This window comes from Anabas testudineus, chromosome 22 (genome assembly GCF_900324465.2).
Source record: "Anabas testudineus chromosome 22, fAnaTes1.2, whole genome shotgun sequence".
NCBI lineage: Eukaryota > Metazoa > Chordata > Actinopteri > Anabantiformes > Anabantidae > Anabas > Anabas testudineus.
In genome coordinates, this window is record NC_046630.1 from 9,156,437 (window position 1) to 9,174,005 (window position 17,569).

The following is a 17,569-nucleotide window of genomic DNA, read 5'->3' on the forward strand; positions in this document are numbered from 1 at the left end:
CGCAACAGGCCTATTCTAACTCTCTTCTCTGCATTCAGGAATGTGTGAGTTAAGGCAGAAGTAAGAATTCAAAGCTAAATTAAATAAGAATAAAGCTTTTGTGACAAAGAAATCTAGAAGAAGGATGTGAGAAAGAAAAAGAGGTGGAGACAGGAAGAGTATTAAAATCAAAAATGCCGAGAGGCGGGGTCATAAAATGGCTGCCTTTATTGAGCAGGGCACAGTAGGCCAGTTGGTGCCTGCAGGCCTTTTCTAGTCTTTCTAGTCTGTTGAACTGCACTGTTTCTCTCTCTACTCTGTCTTGTTCTCACTTTAGTCCCGATGAAGCTTTATAATGTAAAGCACCTACACAGATAAGGGGGATAGGTACTGGATAAGTCAATGAGTTTGTGTTTACTTTACAGTACACAGCTGCATATTTGCACAATCAGACATTAATTTGTTTGCACTTGGGAGCTAGAAGGGTAATGTATGTTTAAGGTCTGGGTTGACTGTCAAGTCAGACTGAACGTTAAGAAGAGTCAAGGTTTCTGTTGCAATGAGGAGTCATTGCCTTGTTTGCTGTTAGTTACACTAGTGTAAGGAGATGAATACCACTCACACCTGAAGCTATAACAAAAGAGGCTGTTAGCTTTCTTAGCATCAAAGCAGAAGCAGAGAGAAACAACAATGCAACAGGAACTACCAGCTCCACTTTAGTTCAGTTAATAATTACTTCATACAACAACAACAGAAGGTCAAAAATAGATTTTGTGCATTTACAGGGGTCTTACAAGTTTCATTTATATGAAATGATATATCATTAAATGAGATATAATATGTTAATGTGCTGGAAAGTGTGTTTGTTTGTACAAAGCCTGGCTACCCTTTTCTTTATTTCATGCCTGTAACGTTATATTTAATGGACAGCTCCGAGTGCGGTATCAGTCTTCTATTTAAATCAAGTAACATCTGAGGGAGATTTTCAGATCATGTATTTTGTTTGGCTGTCTGCGTGCTTTTGGCTTTTGGCCATGCAGAACGTGCCAAATCAGGCTTTTCTTTAAGTTATTGATGAATAAACGTATGAAGTTTGAATGAAGTTCAAAATACTCCTTGATTTAAGAAAAATTCAAATTTATGTGCATTGACATATATATGTATTCAGTGCAGAGTATGTGTCCCTCTCCTCAGCCCCATCCCTCTTGGCCATCTCTTCTCTAGACTCAGGCAGACTCTTGGGCTGTTGTGTGTTTCTCTGAGATACGGACACCGACTGACCACCCACTCCACACATTCCTCTGTAGTCTGCCTGCTACTCCTGGACGTTGAACAAATCGATTTGGGTGTTGATTATGCAAGGGGCATATTTCACAATTTTTGACTGGCTTCTCTCCACCCCTTACTCCCAAGTTTTCTGCATGCATCTGCATCACTCTCTAACTCGCAACCATATCCAGCTGCTGCTCTGCAGGACACAGCTGAAATAGGCCCGTGGGCCATGTAGTTCAAGGCTCTGTGTCAAGTCTGATTGCACTGTAGCAGATCAGCGGTGTAACCTTTCTCCTCAGGGAGCCACACAAAGTGCTCTGGCACGGCTGAGAGTCAGAGATAGGGAGACAGGGAGGATCCATAAGTAACAGAATCACTAACTTTGTTTGGAACAGTCAAACGTTTATTTCAGGCTGTTCATTCCTCAGATAGCTGTGAGTGCAGTATGAAGCGTTTAAGTTTTAGTCTGTTGATGTTTTCAGCACAGTATGTTCTTACACTCAAAAGCCAAATTACTATGCTTATGTGTAACTTCAAATAAAATGGTGACTTTTCCGGAACTTATCTTAACCCTGTGAGTTATATATTAAAACAAATAGCTATAGAGAAAAACTACATAAAGCCTATATACTGTTTTTCTAGACTGGGCACCAGCCTATTCATTATTATTAACAATCTTCACCAAAAAATGACCAATAATCTTCACTCTGTATTTTTCACAATTTACAGAAAGTGATCATCTTAATAAAAAAACAAAAACTGAGATCAAAACATGACAAGAGTCTTGCACTATGTTTTAAACGTTTTAAACGTTACCTGAAGATTTGCAAAGAGCTGGGACAGCTTGAGTTAAATGTTTAAGTATGTCACCTTTTCTATGAGCCCAAGGTGACGTCTTCAAGCTATTTATCAAATATATCAAGAGGGAAAATCAAAATATCTTTACATTACTCTCTCAGGGTGCAGTTTAGAAAATTACAAACATAACCAGATTTTTCAATATGACAAAATATCCACTCCATATTTTGACTTACCATCCAGCCTAGACACTGTTTGCAGGCTTAGTTAGAAAATAAAGTTTGTCAGTTCATTCGGGGCAGTGTGAGGATGTTGTGCACTTTAAGGATAAAACAACAATCACTGTTATTCTCAACAACTTCCAAAATGCCGGTTATCAACGAAAAAAAGACAGCAAGGGGAGAGTGATGCTCAAAATTGAGCCACAGAGTAAATGAGAGTGTTAGAAAGAGAAAATGAGACACTAGTGATTAATTAACTACTCTCTCCTCCTTGTCCTCATAGAGCCAGGATAATTTTGTGACTTTATACGAGTGCTGCATGGCTGTGCGCTCTGGCTCAGTCTCCTACATCCCAGTCAAAGCATGAAACATAGATCAAGAGGAAAGTCTGAGCGAGGAAAGAGTGTGCATGATATGAGCCTGTGGTTGATTGCTCTGAAACAGAGAAGAGTGTGGGGGAGGAATAGCTTTGGTGAACTCACTAATATGTCTGATGTATTTCTTCCTCTTGAATGTAACACACACACACACACACACACACACACACACACACACACACACAGCTTATGTAATACAAAAGCTCTTGGAGATACAAACAGTCTGCGCTGATGTCCAAATCCATCCAGAAAACCAAGTTGCAGCTGTTGCTTCCACCTGGTCCTTCAGTATGTGTAGAGTGTGTGTGTGTCTGAGTTTGTGCATGTGTGATGTGTGTGTGTGTGCGCGTGTGTGTATGTGTGTGCATATCAATCCATGTGTGCATGACTTTTATTGTCCTCCAGCGCTGTGCTGTAATCAGGTAAGCCCAGCGGCAGAGTAGTCTAAGTCAGATGCTATGAACCACTAGCTAACTCCTCCGCTGCCCTCCTTGTGTGTTTCATCTCTCTTCCCCCCTTTTTTCCTCCTTCGCCTCCTCAGCAGCCTCCGGGCACTCTAATCTGCCTCCCCCTCTGACTCACCTTCCTCTACTCCCTCCTGTAGCTCCCCTCTGGCACACTCTGTCACCCCATCACCAGCACCAAGCCTAGGCATTTTTTCTCTTTTCATCTGGTTTCCTGGGAGGACAAGATCTGTTTTGTGGTATACTGCGTATACTGTACGTGTGTGTGTGTGTGTGTGTGTGTGTGTGTGTGTGTGTGTGTGTGTGTGTGTGTGTGTGTGTGTGTGTGAGGTAACAGTAGCTCACCCTGTGGTTTATGTGGTGACCTGTGTGATAAAAGTGATCATCATACTCAGTATACACTCATAGTGCTAACACACAAACTAATAATAATAATGTAGAGATGAGCTGTTCCTAAATAGTGTAGTTACAGCCCATATCCACCAGCTGTTTAATTAAACAAACTTACAAAAATGTTTGAATTGAAATGTAGAGCATATTAACTACTTATCTATAAACTTGCAAGGTTTTTAATTTGATTTTATTAAAATGGCACGTTGTCTGTACAGAATACACCTGTTGTGAAGATATTCATGTGTTGATAACCAATAATTTATATGTCAGACTAAGTGAATATAGCATAATTAGACATTTTCCACTTAATTTATTTGGCATAAATATATAAAAACTATGTCCTATGTTTGCATTAGCTTTTCATAAAAGTTTTAATGCACCTTGGTCCCTAAAGATGTTATTTGTTACTGTTATGCTACAATTTGTGATGCATCAGTGACGATTTCCTGTGGTTGTGATGGATGCTGCTTTTCTAGTTGACTCTCTTCCCAAAACTACAGAACATACACATATGTACACGCACACCCAGCCTCCATCCTGTGTGTGTTTACATTGGAAATGAGAGATCTCAGTAAGAGTGTTTGCCAAAGCGTCTGTTTGGTGGATAGATGATTTAGTGGGTGATTCTATGAGGCGATTCCTCTGTGGTCTCAGCTTGGATAGAGCAAAACAGATAGTAAGGAGAGGCGAGTGGAGAAGACTGCCCAAAGTATTGATGGAGAGGGGGAGTGGGACAGCAGCTTGGGTAATAAGGCTTTACCTGTGTTCATGTGCGCACACACACACACACACACACACACACACACACACACGCACGCGCACACAAACGTTAACATGCCCACAGAATCGTCCAGCAGATTAAATGCGCTGCAGGTTGTATGAGACCAGAGAGCGAACGAGAGAGACGGTGTTGAGTCATTGTGTAAGCCGCAGGGCAGCAAAGTCTTCCTCTACCACTAAGTCAGCGACTGATCTCATTTCTCTACAGATGGACTCCTAACACACTCCCATCAAGTAACAAATATATATTCCCTCCGTATCTTTCCCTCACACATTCCCGCACCAGAACCTCTCCTCTGTATTTGTCTCCCACTCTCTTTCTATTTTTTTCTCTCAGTCGGCTGTCTTTATTATCCTCCTCCACCCCAATTTCCCTCTTGTCCCCTCACACACTCTCTCACACTATTTTTCTCTGTCTCTGGTTTTTAACCCTGTCCTCTGTCCCATCTCTTCATCCATTTCAAACCTCACACCATTTGCCTCTCTTCCTTTGATCAATCACAGCCAACAGGTGCTGTAAATTGTATCCTCTGGCAAACTGGCTACTGCTGTGTCTCCCATACGCAGTCATTCCCTGCCCTGCCTCCCATGCTCTTTTTCTTCGTTCCTCTCGCCACATCCCTCCAGCTCTTGCCCCAGATTGTCAGCGAAGCAAAACTGGCCGTGCATGGGAGCCCATCATTCATCTCCCCCCATCCTGTCACATCGGCGGCTTGGCTGGTCTCAGACAAATAGCATCACGGCAGATAATACAGCCACAGCGAGAAAAGAGCCAAATAAATGGTCCCCTCTCTGCCGACCTAATGGTCCTGCTTTCCACTTGACCAGGGGACAGCACTCAGCCTGGAGACTACATGGACACAAACATCGGCCTCTAATGAGGGAAAACCTACAAGCTTCAACAGGCCACGGCGTGCATACGTCACACCTACACACACCTTATGAATAAAACCTGGCGACTGTCAGCGTATTCCAAGACAAATGCACTGTTTGTCTGGGGTATGTTTATTGTGTAGAACATTACATAGTGATGTATGAATGTGTCACGAAGGCCTCTGTTGTGGGAGTGCATAACAGTGAAATAATTTACATCTCAAAGCCCCAATCAAATGACACAGATTATCACGTATACACACGCTAACGTTCATACACATGCAGAGGTATTAGCCGTACGTTGTGGTTATTACAGAATGTGTTTCCCTTAAATGTTCTGACAACTTAGAGCAAATGCCCTCAAAAACAAACAAACAAAATAACACAATGCTGATCTCTGTGTGTTTCCATCATTTAGTGCTACGGCATGTGCAAATTCTCAACAGGGTGTAAGAAGGTTGTATAATTAAATGAGCGTGAGCATCTCTTCTGGAGATTCAGTGCAGAATGGTATTTCATATTGGCTTCGCACCTGAGATTGAACATTTGTTATGGCATATGTTATGATTTTTTTCCCTCTCCTGTAAGTTCAGCAGGTAGTGCTTTTTAAAGCAACATGTTCTGGTAGAATATGTTGCAAGGACAATTCCAATATGTCTTTTATTTGTTTGTAGAAAAAGGGATGGGAGCAGATCCAGTCTTTACTGCAACTAGTACTTTTCGTATGCAGTTTATCCACCATACCCAAGTGTAAAACCATAGTTTGAAATAGTCCTTATTTTTATGGTTGTAGCATTTCTGTTCAGAGTGAATTGACACAGTAGCGTGGTGTAGCAGTGTATAGTGATGCTCTGGAGCACTCTGACCTCTTTGAGCAGCATGTCATTCGTCAGTGCCTTCCACACTATTTGCTGAAACATCCGATGATGCTGTTTTTCTAGGCGAGACGTTATTCAGTTAAACTGTGTAACACATTATTAAATTGGATCACTTGGGAAGTAAACCAAATACAGAGCGTTGCATGAAAATATTCAATCAGCTGTGGCTGTATTTATAATTTAAGCATCTGTAGGCTTTTGCTGCCTTCATCAGCGTAGATGTGCCACCACCGTAACTGCTGACTGCGTCCTCTCTGTCTCTCACTGATTTGCTTCTTCCATTCGCCTTGATCATGGCTACTATTGTCATCTCCTCTCCTCCAGCATAATGAGTCAGTGTGTGATGTTGGATGGCTGCTGACAGTGTGTCCTATGACTCACATTGGGGTGGTACTGCTGTCCTAGTACATCGCAGTATTACCCCCCCCCCCCCCCCCCCCATTCCCACACCCCATTCTCCCATCCCTCCTCCTCTATCTTGCTCTGCTCCCTGTTTGGACTCTACCTTCCCCAGTGGGTACGCACATCCACTTAATAATAAATAAACATACTGTAAAGGTGAAACACACAAACACAATAATCCCCACATAAACACATACACAGTCCAGATGGGCAGTTAAACAGCGAGGCCTGTTTTCCATAGCATTTAGTCAGTAATGTGAGTTTTTCTATGTGGAGTAAGAGAAGTAAAATAATAATGATAATTAATTAAACATGGAGAAACAAGGGAGTGAGCTGGCAGAAGACAAAGTGTTGGCCAGTGGAAAGTGCAATGATGATGAGGGCCAAATTGACATTGGAAGCAGTGAGACTGTGTAGATCTAATTGCATGCACAGCTATACTTTGAGGCTCAAGGCTTTAGAGATGTGATACACACATCAGTAGAATAACTAACTGATCATTGCACTGACATTTCAGCTTTGGAATATTAATATGTGACAAATATTAAACATTACTAAACTGGTGTGAGGTCTGTTTAAGACCGCCGCCCTATTTTCTTTTATGTAAACGCAGCACTTAAACACTCCAGCTGTAAAGGGCCTGTGCCTTCGTAAACCTTGACTGACCCAAGGGGTGTGCCGCTGCCTGTCAAACACTGACTCTTTATGGATGCCTGTACTTCCACCCAGAGACACTTTTCTTTGTCCTTCTTGGGCAGAGTGGATGACGAGGAAAGAAACAGGAAGCGATGATGTCCCCTCTATCAGTAAGTGTTTTGTCCCGCACTAATGTGAAAAGAATCTCTTCAAGTGTAAAGAAATTTGAGCCATTAGTTTTACATCATCACACTTGTCACCATGGCACACTTTAAGAATCGGTCTACTACCAGGTCAATGCTCCCAAAGCTTTATAACAGTGGAACATCTCATATATCATATATATTTTAAAGCTCTGTTTAACTTTAAGATGGAGATGAGATTGTTTATCTCCTCATGAGAGACAAACCTGAGATTGTGTGCATTTGTGTGGACACGCTTTTATTGTCCCTTGTCCATATACCCTGAGAACCGATGCCGTCTGCTCGGTGCCGTTGTCATTGTTGGACCAAAGTTCTTTTAATCACGTTGGTGCCCCCAGCCCACTGTGATTTACTAGCTCTGCGCATCCATAGGCATCCACTCCAGCCAATTGCATTAAAGAGATAAATAACCAGGCTAATAAAAGTGCTGTGAGTGGGCCGAATGGGCCCATCGCCCATTTGGTGCAGCAAGCAATGGGGGGTGAATCGGAGGAGGGGTGGGGCTTTTAGTGGAAGGTTTTTTAGGGGTGATATTGTGATTGGTGGTGGAGGTGATGTCATGTCATCCATCTTAGGGAGCCACTTCATTAGGCTAATGGAAGGGCTGGACCGCTCACTGTTCATTCCTGTACGTGAATGTGAGTGTGTGTGTGTGTGTTTGTCCTTCCATTGATGGCAGCTTCCAAGGCTAAAGTGGTTATGAAGACTAAAGTGATTTTATTAGCCAGGCACATAGCCCATCACTACGTATGGACATAAATGCGTGTGTGTGTGTGTGTGTGTGTGTGTGTGTGTGTGTGTGTGTGTGTGTGTGTGTGTGTGTGTGTGTGTGTGAGTTACTGTGCTAGGGCTGCTGTATGTGTGTCAGTATTTCGCACACAGTGCGGTGATGACACTGTTTATGGTGAAAGGAGATAATACAGTGCGTCTGAGGAGCTCAAGCACACCTTATTCCTCTGATGCTTAAGCGACCATCACATTCCTTCAATGACTTGCAAAAATGTGAACTGCAGAGAGCATCCTCACCGCACTTTAGGGTAATACCAGTGATAGACTTTGATTTGTCACTGTCTTAAATTAGTATGTCACTTCAAATGTTCCTCCAGTGACGAGTGAAGAGGACAAATGGAATCACTCTTTGAATTTACTACGCCGCTCAGCCTCCCCTCTCTCTGTCACTCTTCCTGTCTCGTCTATTCTTCCATCTCTCCTTTTATTGTCAATTTCTCCACTTGAATCGCACATGACTTTCTGTCTGGACAACTGCTGCCTTTACAAAAGTGATTCCTCTGATTCTATTCTTCCCTTTGTTGTCCATGTCATTTCACCTTCAACAGCACATTTTATCAATTTCTTCTTCTATCTTTTGGGAATCATCTTCAGCTTATTCTGATTCTCTGAATTCTCTGAATCCTCTTCTACCACTGTTTGTTCACATTTATTTAATGGTCCTTTTTTATCTATCTATCTACATACTGTATGTTGTATATCTAATAAATTTGTATTTGTATTTGTATTACAAATTAAATTTGTATTGTAATAAATCATGTAAATAATCAATCCTCATTACTGGACTTCAAATTCAATTCCAACACAGTAATTTGAATCGGAATTCAATTTAGCATTTTCCCATTTCCTTTTTTTGTCTCCAATAAGATGTCACAGTATTTAGACTATAATGCACTATGTATTTGTACATTGAGTACTTGCAAAGAGGAGGTGTTAATGAAACACAATAGCCACACTGAGTTCAAGCTGTGCTGTAATGTTTTATTCACAAACCTCCATTTGTCTAGGAAAGATAATCTAAAATTTAAACCAAAAAAAAAAAAAAACTGAGAAAATTAAACAGTATTTCTTGGTAGCAACCTAGACATATTGTCTGTGTATCCATTAAGGTGTGTAAATGAGAGAAAGGGGTGGTGGGTAGTCTTAGCAACGTGTTGGTGTCTCCCATCTATGGACACCTGCTACCAGAGCAAAGGTACACTCGTCAAGCTGTTCCCTATGAATATTAATCTCTTCACTATTAAGTTGTTGTACTGAAGGTCACAACCCCCTTGGAATAGCAATACAAATATTCTCAGTTTTTTAATATTTTATGTTTGACATTAATTTGATATCTCTATATTCCCATATCTGACAAACGGTAGATTTTCATTTCCTATCCTACGTTCAGTTGGACATTTTCTTTGAACTCTGGCATAAAGTTTGACGGTCTGATGGATTGAAGCATGCAAAAACATGTCAGTGTTGGATTCCTGTCAAACATGTTAGAAGACGGTCTTTCTGCTGTCAGTAAATATTTGTTTGCTTCATATAACAAGATGGAAAATTATTAGGGGACCAGGGGATGTTATTTTCTGATGTAACCTGTGGGCCCCAGGTTACGTCAGGCTGCAGTAGGTGTATGTAAATGTGTGTGATGTATTTTTGCAGGTTTTTACCATAGGCTCCTTATAAGGGATAGTACTGAATAATTTTAAAACAATAATACAATGTCCAATTAGGTTAATTTAAAATAGGTGGACTCCAGTCTAGCAACATCTCAGCCACGATCAAGAGAAACAGGAGGTACCAGAGCTACAGTTCAAGTGTTGTAACAAAGGGTCTGATTACTTTGTGCCAATTAGATATTTCAGCTTTCCCTTTTTCATACATTTGCAAACATTTTATTTTCACTTTGTCATTACTGTAGTATCAGGCTGCAACATAAAAAAACATGAAAAAGGTGAAAGGGGGTCTGAACATTCTCTGAATTCACTGTACATGATGTGCCTATGCCTTTATCAGGGGGTCCTTTGCATTTCAAAGTGCAATGCTTGTTTGGCTTGTGTCCAGGTGTGCGCACTGCACACTGGTGGCCTTTAACGCCTGTCCCTGGTGCAGATCGATTTTGTGCCTACCCAGCAGCCCATTCTAACCTTGAGGTAAGCTGGCGTAATGAGATCGCATCTGACGGCATTGACTCACACCTGACAGCACTGACACTCTCCTCCTAGCAAGGGAGAGAGAGACAGAGACAGACAAAGTGGGAAATGCTTGGTCTTTGTGGTAGACGCTACAGTAATCTTTTTTTCATAGTTTCCCTGTAATATTTATATATTTCTGCTTTCTAAAGGGGTTAGAGGTTTGGACTTGGGTGTGATAAAATAAGTGATGATAAAAATAATTTAAGCCGATAGTTACATCAGTTTTTTGTCATGTTGGTGTTTGTTCTGACATCTTTAACAGTCTGTGTTGCACATTTTCAGTGTGCCTGTAATCCTTAATTCACATAAAACACCAACACCAGTATTTTACTGAAACCTTTGCATCTGCAGCTGCTTTTGTCTCGTGCAGTTTAATTCAGAATGTAAATTTGCTTCTGCACTATGGTGTGGATCTGTATCCAGTGCACAGCAGCTCTCTGAATGGCCAAAGCTGTAATAGAAGAAGAAACCACATGGAGAGCTAGCGCAGAGTGTCTTGCTCAAGGACATACCTAGTGCCAGCAATGGGGTCTGAACCAGGAGCATTCTGCACCACAGGCTTATTCTCCACCCATTGAGCCACCAGACCACAAGATAAGTACCTTGTCTGTGTTTTCGAGTTCAGATGAAAATCTCACCACAGCAGGCCTCTGAGATCATTTGTCACCACCAACACACATGCACTTATGCACCCTGAACAATGTGAAATCTAATTTGAAAATAATTAAAAAGTAGCTGCCCATCTAAGCCATCAGTGTAATAAACCTGTGAATATAACCTGAGATGACTCTTTCCTTTAGACCTGTGACAAGCATACTGAAACTGATTTTCAGATTCATGTATCAGGCTACAGTTGGATGAGATGGGACTGGGATAACCATTATCTGAGTGGTGGTAATTGAAACAATAATGGATATGGTAACCGCTTGGAAAATAGCATTGATCCATCATCTAAGATGAGCCCTCTTTGTGCATTAATAGCATGACTAAATGGTGCAAACTGATATTGCTCTTGGTCATGGCTAGGTCTGCTTTGCTAATTGAAAAAGAAATGAGCAAGAGGAGTGTTTTGTGAGGTGTGGAAGAGTGATTCTCCCACCTTTCCTCAGCAGGGCTATAAATCCATCCCACAGCCCGGGATTTCTAAGGAAAGATTAACCAAAGACATTGCACGATTTTGGCGGAAGTGTTGAATTGGAATTCAATTCCTGTATACCTACATACAGATGCGGGCTGGTAAGCCAGTGGGAGTGAGATCAATAGGAATCTAACAGCTTTAGCTCCTGTGCAACTCAGGAGCATCCCCTCAGCAGGTTACGTCTTTGTCTCAACCTTGTCTACACATTTCTCCAGTCTTACTTTCTGCTGTGCAATCTGACCTTGACACATTTTCCTCCACTCGGCATACTGCTTTGCTGATGTCCAGCTTTCAGCAGGTTGAAAGGCAGTGAGCTTTAGATAGCCTATAGACTGACCACTGCGGGGCAGGGTGAAAACATGGAAAATGAGATCACTGACCTACAGCAAAGGTTAGACTTCAGTAAGCATGAGCAGTCAGATGATGGCTGGTGTAGGGGTTGTGGGTTTAATAAACTGCTGGCCATAAGCCTATTGTTTTACTTCTCTAGCCACAACCTTGTGTATATATCTGTGTGTGTGTGTGTGTGTGTGTGTGTGTGTGTTTATTGTGATGTGACCAAAGCTGTAGCTCTCCTCGTGGCTAGCTGTGTTAAGCTAAAATGCTGTTATTGATTACACACAAAGGTTGAGATGGAAAAGCAGTCGAGTAGGAATGAGCCCAGCTCCGGCTGTGTGTGCGCGCGTGATTGTGTATGTGAGCCACAGCTGTGCCGTCCGTCAGCCTCTGGCTTATCCATTAGGGGAAAAGGAGGATGGGGACTTTGGCAAAGGGAAATACCAGTGTGAGGGAACAAACGGTGGAAAGAAACAAAGCAATTGTGCTCCGCGTCTGGTTTTAAAGTACATGTACAGGTGCTACTCTGATTTCACTTGAGTATTTCTGTTTTGACATGCTCCATAATTCTACTTTTAACAATTTTCTCCAGAAAAAAAAATAAATTTTGTGAAACAGGTAATTATATAAGTATTATAAAGCAAAGCTGCAATTTACACTGTTTAACACTATATGGAGTAGTTCATCAAATGCCATTAAAAATACACACAGACAAATTGTATAGTCACACGCACGCACGCACGCACACACACACACACACACACACACACACACACACACACACACACACACACACACACACACACACACACACACACACACACACAGTATTGGATAGCTTCAAATCAAAGTCTTTCTGCCTCCCTTTTGACACTTGTGGCTAGGAACACACATAAATACTCTCTCTCTCTCTCTCTCTCTCTCTCTCTCTCTCTCCCTCTATAACACACACACACACCTGGTCTCTCCCACTTCTCTGCCAGCATGTGAGTCTCTTTATGAGGCCTCCCTTGCACCCAACTGTGAGGCCTTTTTAATTAGAGCCCTGCTGTTAAGCACAGGCCTCATTCAGTGGTCCTATCCACTCCTCTCCACCTCTTCACACCTACACACACTCTGTGACACACACACACACACACACACACCATCACTATGCTCATCTCCCCCTTTCTGTCCATATGGCCTGGTTTACAGATAGTATCACATATATACTGTATCAAGATTGTCTTTACTGTAGATCACATTGGAATTCATATCACACCGTCAAAGTTACACTGAACAAAACTTTATGCATGAAAATGAAAAACAAAAAGTTAACACGACCCTCAGTCTTTCTTAATATGTGTGCGGTTATACAATTTTGGTATATATATATACTTGTGATGTAGTTACAAATATTTAAAGCCTCAGTAAATTGTTGTATGAATTAAATATATTTGAGTTTTGTTGAAAAACATTTGTAAACCACCCTTCTACATGTTCAGTGGACACAAAAGTATTTTTCACAATTGTATGATTAAGATTAATAATAATAACAATAACAATAACCCTTTTTAATCCTAGAGGAGATGGGGAAAAATAAAAGAGTTTTTAAGCGAGGCTTCCATTGTAAAAGGAATTCACCACATTTCCCAAGAGGAAATTTGATTTTTGTTTTAGATTTACGTTATATGAACATTACAAAACGTTAATGTAGAGATAACGTCTATTCTTTGTGCTGATATAGAGCCCTGGAAAGATTGGGTTATCGGCGAGTGGTTGGCGATAAGTAAGAATGGCACATGCATTCATGTGACACCCTCAGCTGTGCAGGCGCAGCCAGCTTCTGCACAAAGTATTCCTGGAACTTGAGCCTTTCCATCTCGCTCATAACCTGCATTCCTCCATTTCCTGTTTCAAACAAGGCCAAAACGCTTTAAAACCATAAAATTGGTCTTTCACATTTATTGATTCTCTTCAGCATCTGGCTTCACTGATCAAAGTGTCATTGTGCTGGGCGGGGGGCTTACTCTGTAAGCAGCTTTCTAAAGAACTTGATTAGAAACAATGGCAAGTGGGTTGATATTATAATGAATCAGCTCTGGAATTTTGAGGTAAGCGTCTTAAAGCTCTGCAGCGTGTGTGTCACCCAGTTCCTGGAGATTATAACCATACAACATAGACACAATGCACGCTAACCTCGATCAGAAGTCTTGAGTCAGGGTTAACGGTTAAGCTTTATTACAGTTTATTACAGACAAAACAGTAAAGAAGTCCTGATAATTAAGGAAATATGTCCTTTAAGTTGTTAGTTAATTTAGTTTGGACGAAAACACCTAAGTGCCGCCTGCATCTGTGACTGCTTGTCTTCAGCTTGACGTGGGAAGACAGGTTGTTCAGGTCCGTGGGGAATGAAGGATGGAGAAAGAGCAGGGTGGAGGAGGAGGAGGAGGAGGAGGGGGCTGCAGCTGTTGTGTGTAGTGCAGCGTTGGTCTAGTGTGGTTTGGCAGCAACCACAGTCGAGCCTGAGAGAGGAACAGCCCCTGTTGCCTTCATTAAAGAAGAAGGACAACAGATCTTTGTCTCATATTCACCTCTCTCGTCTAGGTGTTAAAGACCCCGCAGTCCCAGGGATTCAGCATGAAAGGCAGAAACAAAGCACCTTCTCCGTGCCACCTTTTGTTTCTTCCTCCATCTCCTGCGTAGCAAATGTCGCTGCACTGAGACCACCAACACCAACACCACCCCACCCCCCAACCTCTCGGTCTGCGCCTGTATCGACCCTTCCTCTTCCTCAGAGGAACAGACAGCCAACTCCTGCTAGGGCCCTTTCCCTTCTTTTCACAGGGCGGGGGTTTTTATTATGATTGTTTTTAAAGATTTTTTTTCTCTCCCTCTCTCAGCCCAGGGTTGCGGATATTGCCGAAAGCAGAGTAAGAAAAAAAAAACAAAGCAGGGAGGGGGGAGAGAATGAGAGTGAGAAAGTTATTTTGCTGAAGGACATTTGCAGAGGCAGCTTTTAATACCCTCCCCTCCTTCTCATTCCCTCCATCCCTCCTTAAACACACTTCTGCCTTTTCTGCTCTTTAAATATTGAGAATCGTTGCAAATTCCTCTTGACTCTTCCTTTTGATGCTACTGGCCTCCCAACAGCTCAGCCATAGAAATGCGCCTAGAAAGGGCTGAAACACTCTATATAGCAACAGCAACAAAGCCCCCCTTGCAGGACCTCCTTGCTCCCCCCTCCAGGCCCCAGTAAACGGGTCTGAGCTTTGTTGGTTCCCAAGCCGCACCTCTTCCCCAGCTCCCCGTGTTCTCTGTGTGAAGGCCAAGCTCTCCCTCTGGGCTGGCTTTGGCTGCTCATTTCCACACTAACAGGGGGTGGCTCTCTGCAGGCTTTTCATTCTACACCAACATGCATGCACACATCACCCAGCTGAAACAGACGTTGAATGACCCGGCTGACTCCTGTCACTTTATTCTTTACTTTTCACCACTCTACCGCCAAGTTTACACACATCGCAGCGTGCTGTTCATTCCTCCCTGATAGCCTTTCCTATTTTCATTCTTTTATTGCTCACATGGTTGCATTTTAGATGTTATTTAAGATCTTGCTAACTAGTAGGGTCAAGTCTCCTGTTTTGTGGCTAAAACACAAGAATAAAACACAGGCTGAGTTCAGATATGTAAAGGCTGCATTCCTCGGTATATGCAGTAATTGTTGCTCTAAAAGGAAAACAGCAAACAGCAGCAAACCAAGCCAACGTCTTTAAAGTTGCACCGTGCCTTGGCCAACCAACGGTCAAATCACGGCTGGAGGATTCTCCCCCCGTTGCTTTTTATGTAAAACAGGAGAGTGAATCCTGAGCAGAAAGCAAGTGCAGCAGACTGAGATCATAGACATGTTACTGCTTAACAGCCCACTTTATGGGACTGGCTCTTTTTGTGTTTTAATGAGGAGGCCATGGATGGGTGGAAAGGCAAGGAGAGAGGGAAGGTTGAGACTGACACGGAGGATGAGAGATTAGAGAAGATTGAAGAGGAATAAACGATGTTAGGAAGAAGTCCGAAAGAGACGTTTAATGTCCCCTTCTCTATCCAGGTCTAATTAGGAGAAAGAGAAGGGGCTGAGGGCCCCATTAAAGTGCTGCTGTTAATTGTATCACAAGGCAGACACACTCTTCTCTTCTCTTCTCTTCTCTTCTCTTCTCTTCTCTTCTCTTCTCTTCTCTTCTCTTCTCTTCTCTTCTCTTCTCTTCTCTTCTCTTCTCTTCTCTTCGTCACACACATGCCTGCCTCGTTCCTTTCTCCCCCGTGCAGTTGCACGAGATTTGCATTTTGCTGATAAAAGTCACAATCTGTGTGTGTGTGTGTGTGTGTGTTAAACTGGGCCTGCCGGTGAAAGGGAGGAAGAAGAAGTGTAAGCCTGACACCTTAGGAATGTTTTTTGATAACAAGTTTCCTATTACGCAAAAGCTCTGTTGTACAAGCTCTGCCTGTGTGTGTGTTTTACATGTGGCACAGCACAAACAAATGTAAAACATACTCACACAGCAGACCAGTTCCATTACTGTGAATGTAAATTACTGGACGTTTCTAGATTTAGATTCTTGTACAAATTGACACACTCAAACACAGACATTCCTACCTGTGGAGATTGACTTGTGTTCATCGAAGCAGCGCTGTGCAGCAGCATAGCCGTCACTAAGTCATCTGTCCTTTATGCTGCGCTCTTCTCCGCAGGCTGCTTCATTAAACTCATTCAGCTGAACAGTTAAAAACTCTTCTGCCGTTCAGTCCCAACTGGGCACGGCATAAGAGGAGTAAATTAAATTCAGTCTGTCCGGTGGGTTTGAAGTCAGATGGAAGGATGGCATTTGCTCAGTCTGCAGCTGAGCCTGTACATCTCCCACCGGTGGAGCTTTGTGAGCCCTGCCATCAACCCCACAGTCTGCGATCGCCCGGACTGAGCTAGAAAGTGACTTATCTTCATTTCTGTTTTGGTTTCTAATTCTCTCTCCCTCTCTTTCCTTGTCTCTAGTCAACTCTGGAGATGGCATTGACTACAGCCAGCAGAAGAGAGAGAACATTGGTGACCTGATCCAGGAGACTTTGGAGGTGTTTGAGCGCTACGGAGGAGAGGACGCCTTCATAAACATCAAATATATGGTGCCCACCTATGAGTCCTGCATGATTAACTGAGGGGGGTCGTCACCCTGACACAGACTCTTGACTTTACCTCTTTATCAATTCTTTCTCATCTGCCCCCGCGCGTCTAAATTAAACCCTTATCTCTTCGTTATCCTCGCCCTAATCTCAACTCTGCTACATTTGTTCTCCTTCATGTTTCTGAACCCATCCCTAACCACTCTGAGAGCCAACACTACATCCTTGCTCCAATCCTCCCTCCCCACCCCTGTGCCCCCTCATCTTTTTAGCATATCCTTTTAAACCCCCATTTAATTCATAACGGCAAACCATGAGGTATTTTCTGCCTGTCTGTATTTATCACGGTAGCTGTCAATACCAATACAAGACCAACTTTGCCTTATTAAAATATGCTACTATGTTTAACACACTGACAGAGTATTCGAGTATTTGTTTTTTTATTATTACTATTGATTTGTTCACAATTTATTTAGCTAGCTGACGAAGAACCCTTGATGACTTTTATTTCAAAGAGAAATATGTGTGATGGAAAAATGTGACACACTTTTGTGAAGATTTCAATTAAAACAGAAAATATTCATTTTAAATTGAAACTTTTAGGTTTGAAGAATTTGAAGTTGAAGAATATAAAAAGTGCTCTTTGCTCCTTCCCATAAAAATCTTTACATTTCTACTGTACAGTTGACTCCACTACATGGG

General features: G+C 42.2%; 1 protein-coding gene across 2 annotated transcripts in view; it reads left to right on the forward strand.

Annotated features, from left to right (window-relative positions):
* The window catches only part of pacrg (PARK2 co-regulated), a 111,245-nt gene extending 93,966 nt beyond the window's left edge, over positions 1–17,279 (forward strand). For both annotated transcript variants that reach the window (XM_026340044.1, XM_026340045.1), the window contains one exon: positions 16,743–17,279. In XM_026340044.1, the coding sequence (XP_026195829.1) occupies positions 16,743–16,903 (161 nt within the window). In that variant the 3' untranslated portion in view covers positions 16,904–17,279. The remainder of the gene's footprint in view (positions 1–16,742) is intronic.
* The last annotated feature ends 290 nt before the right edge of the window (positions 17,280–17,569 follow it).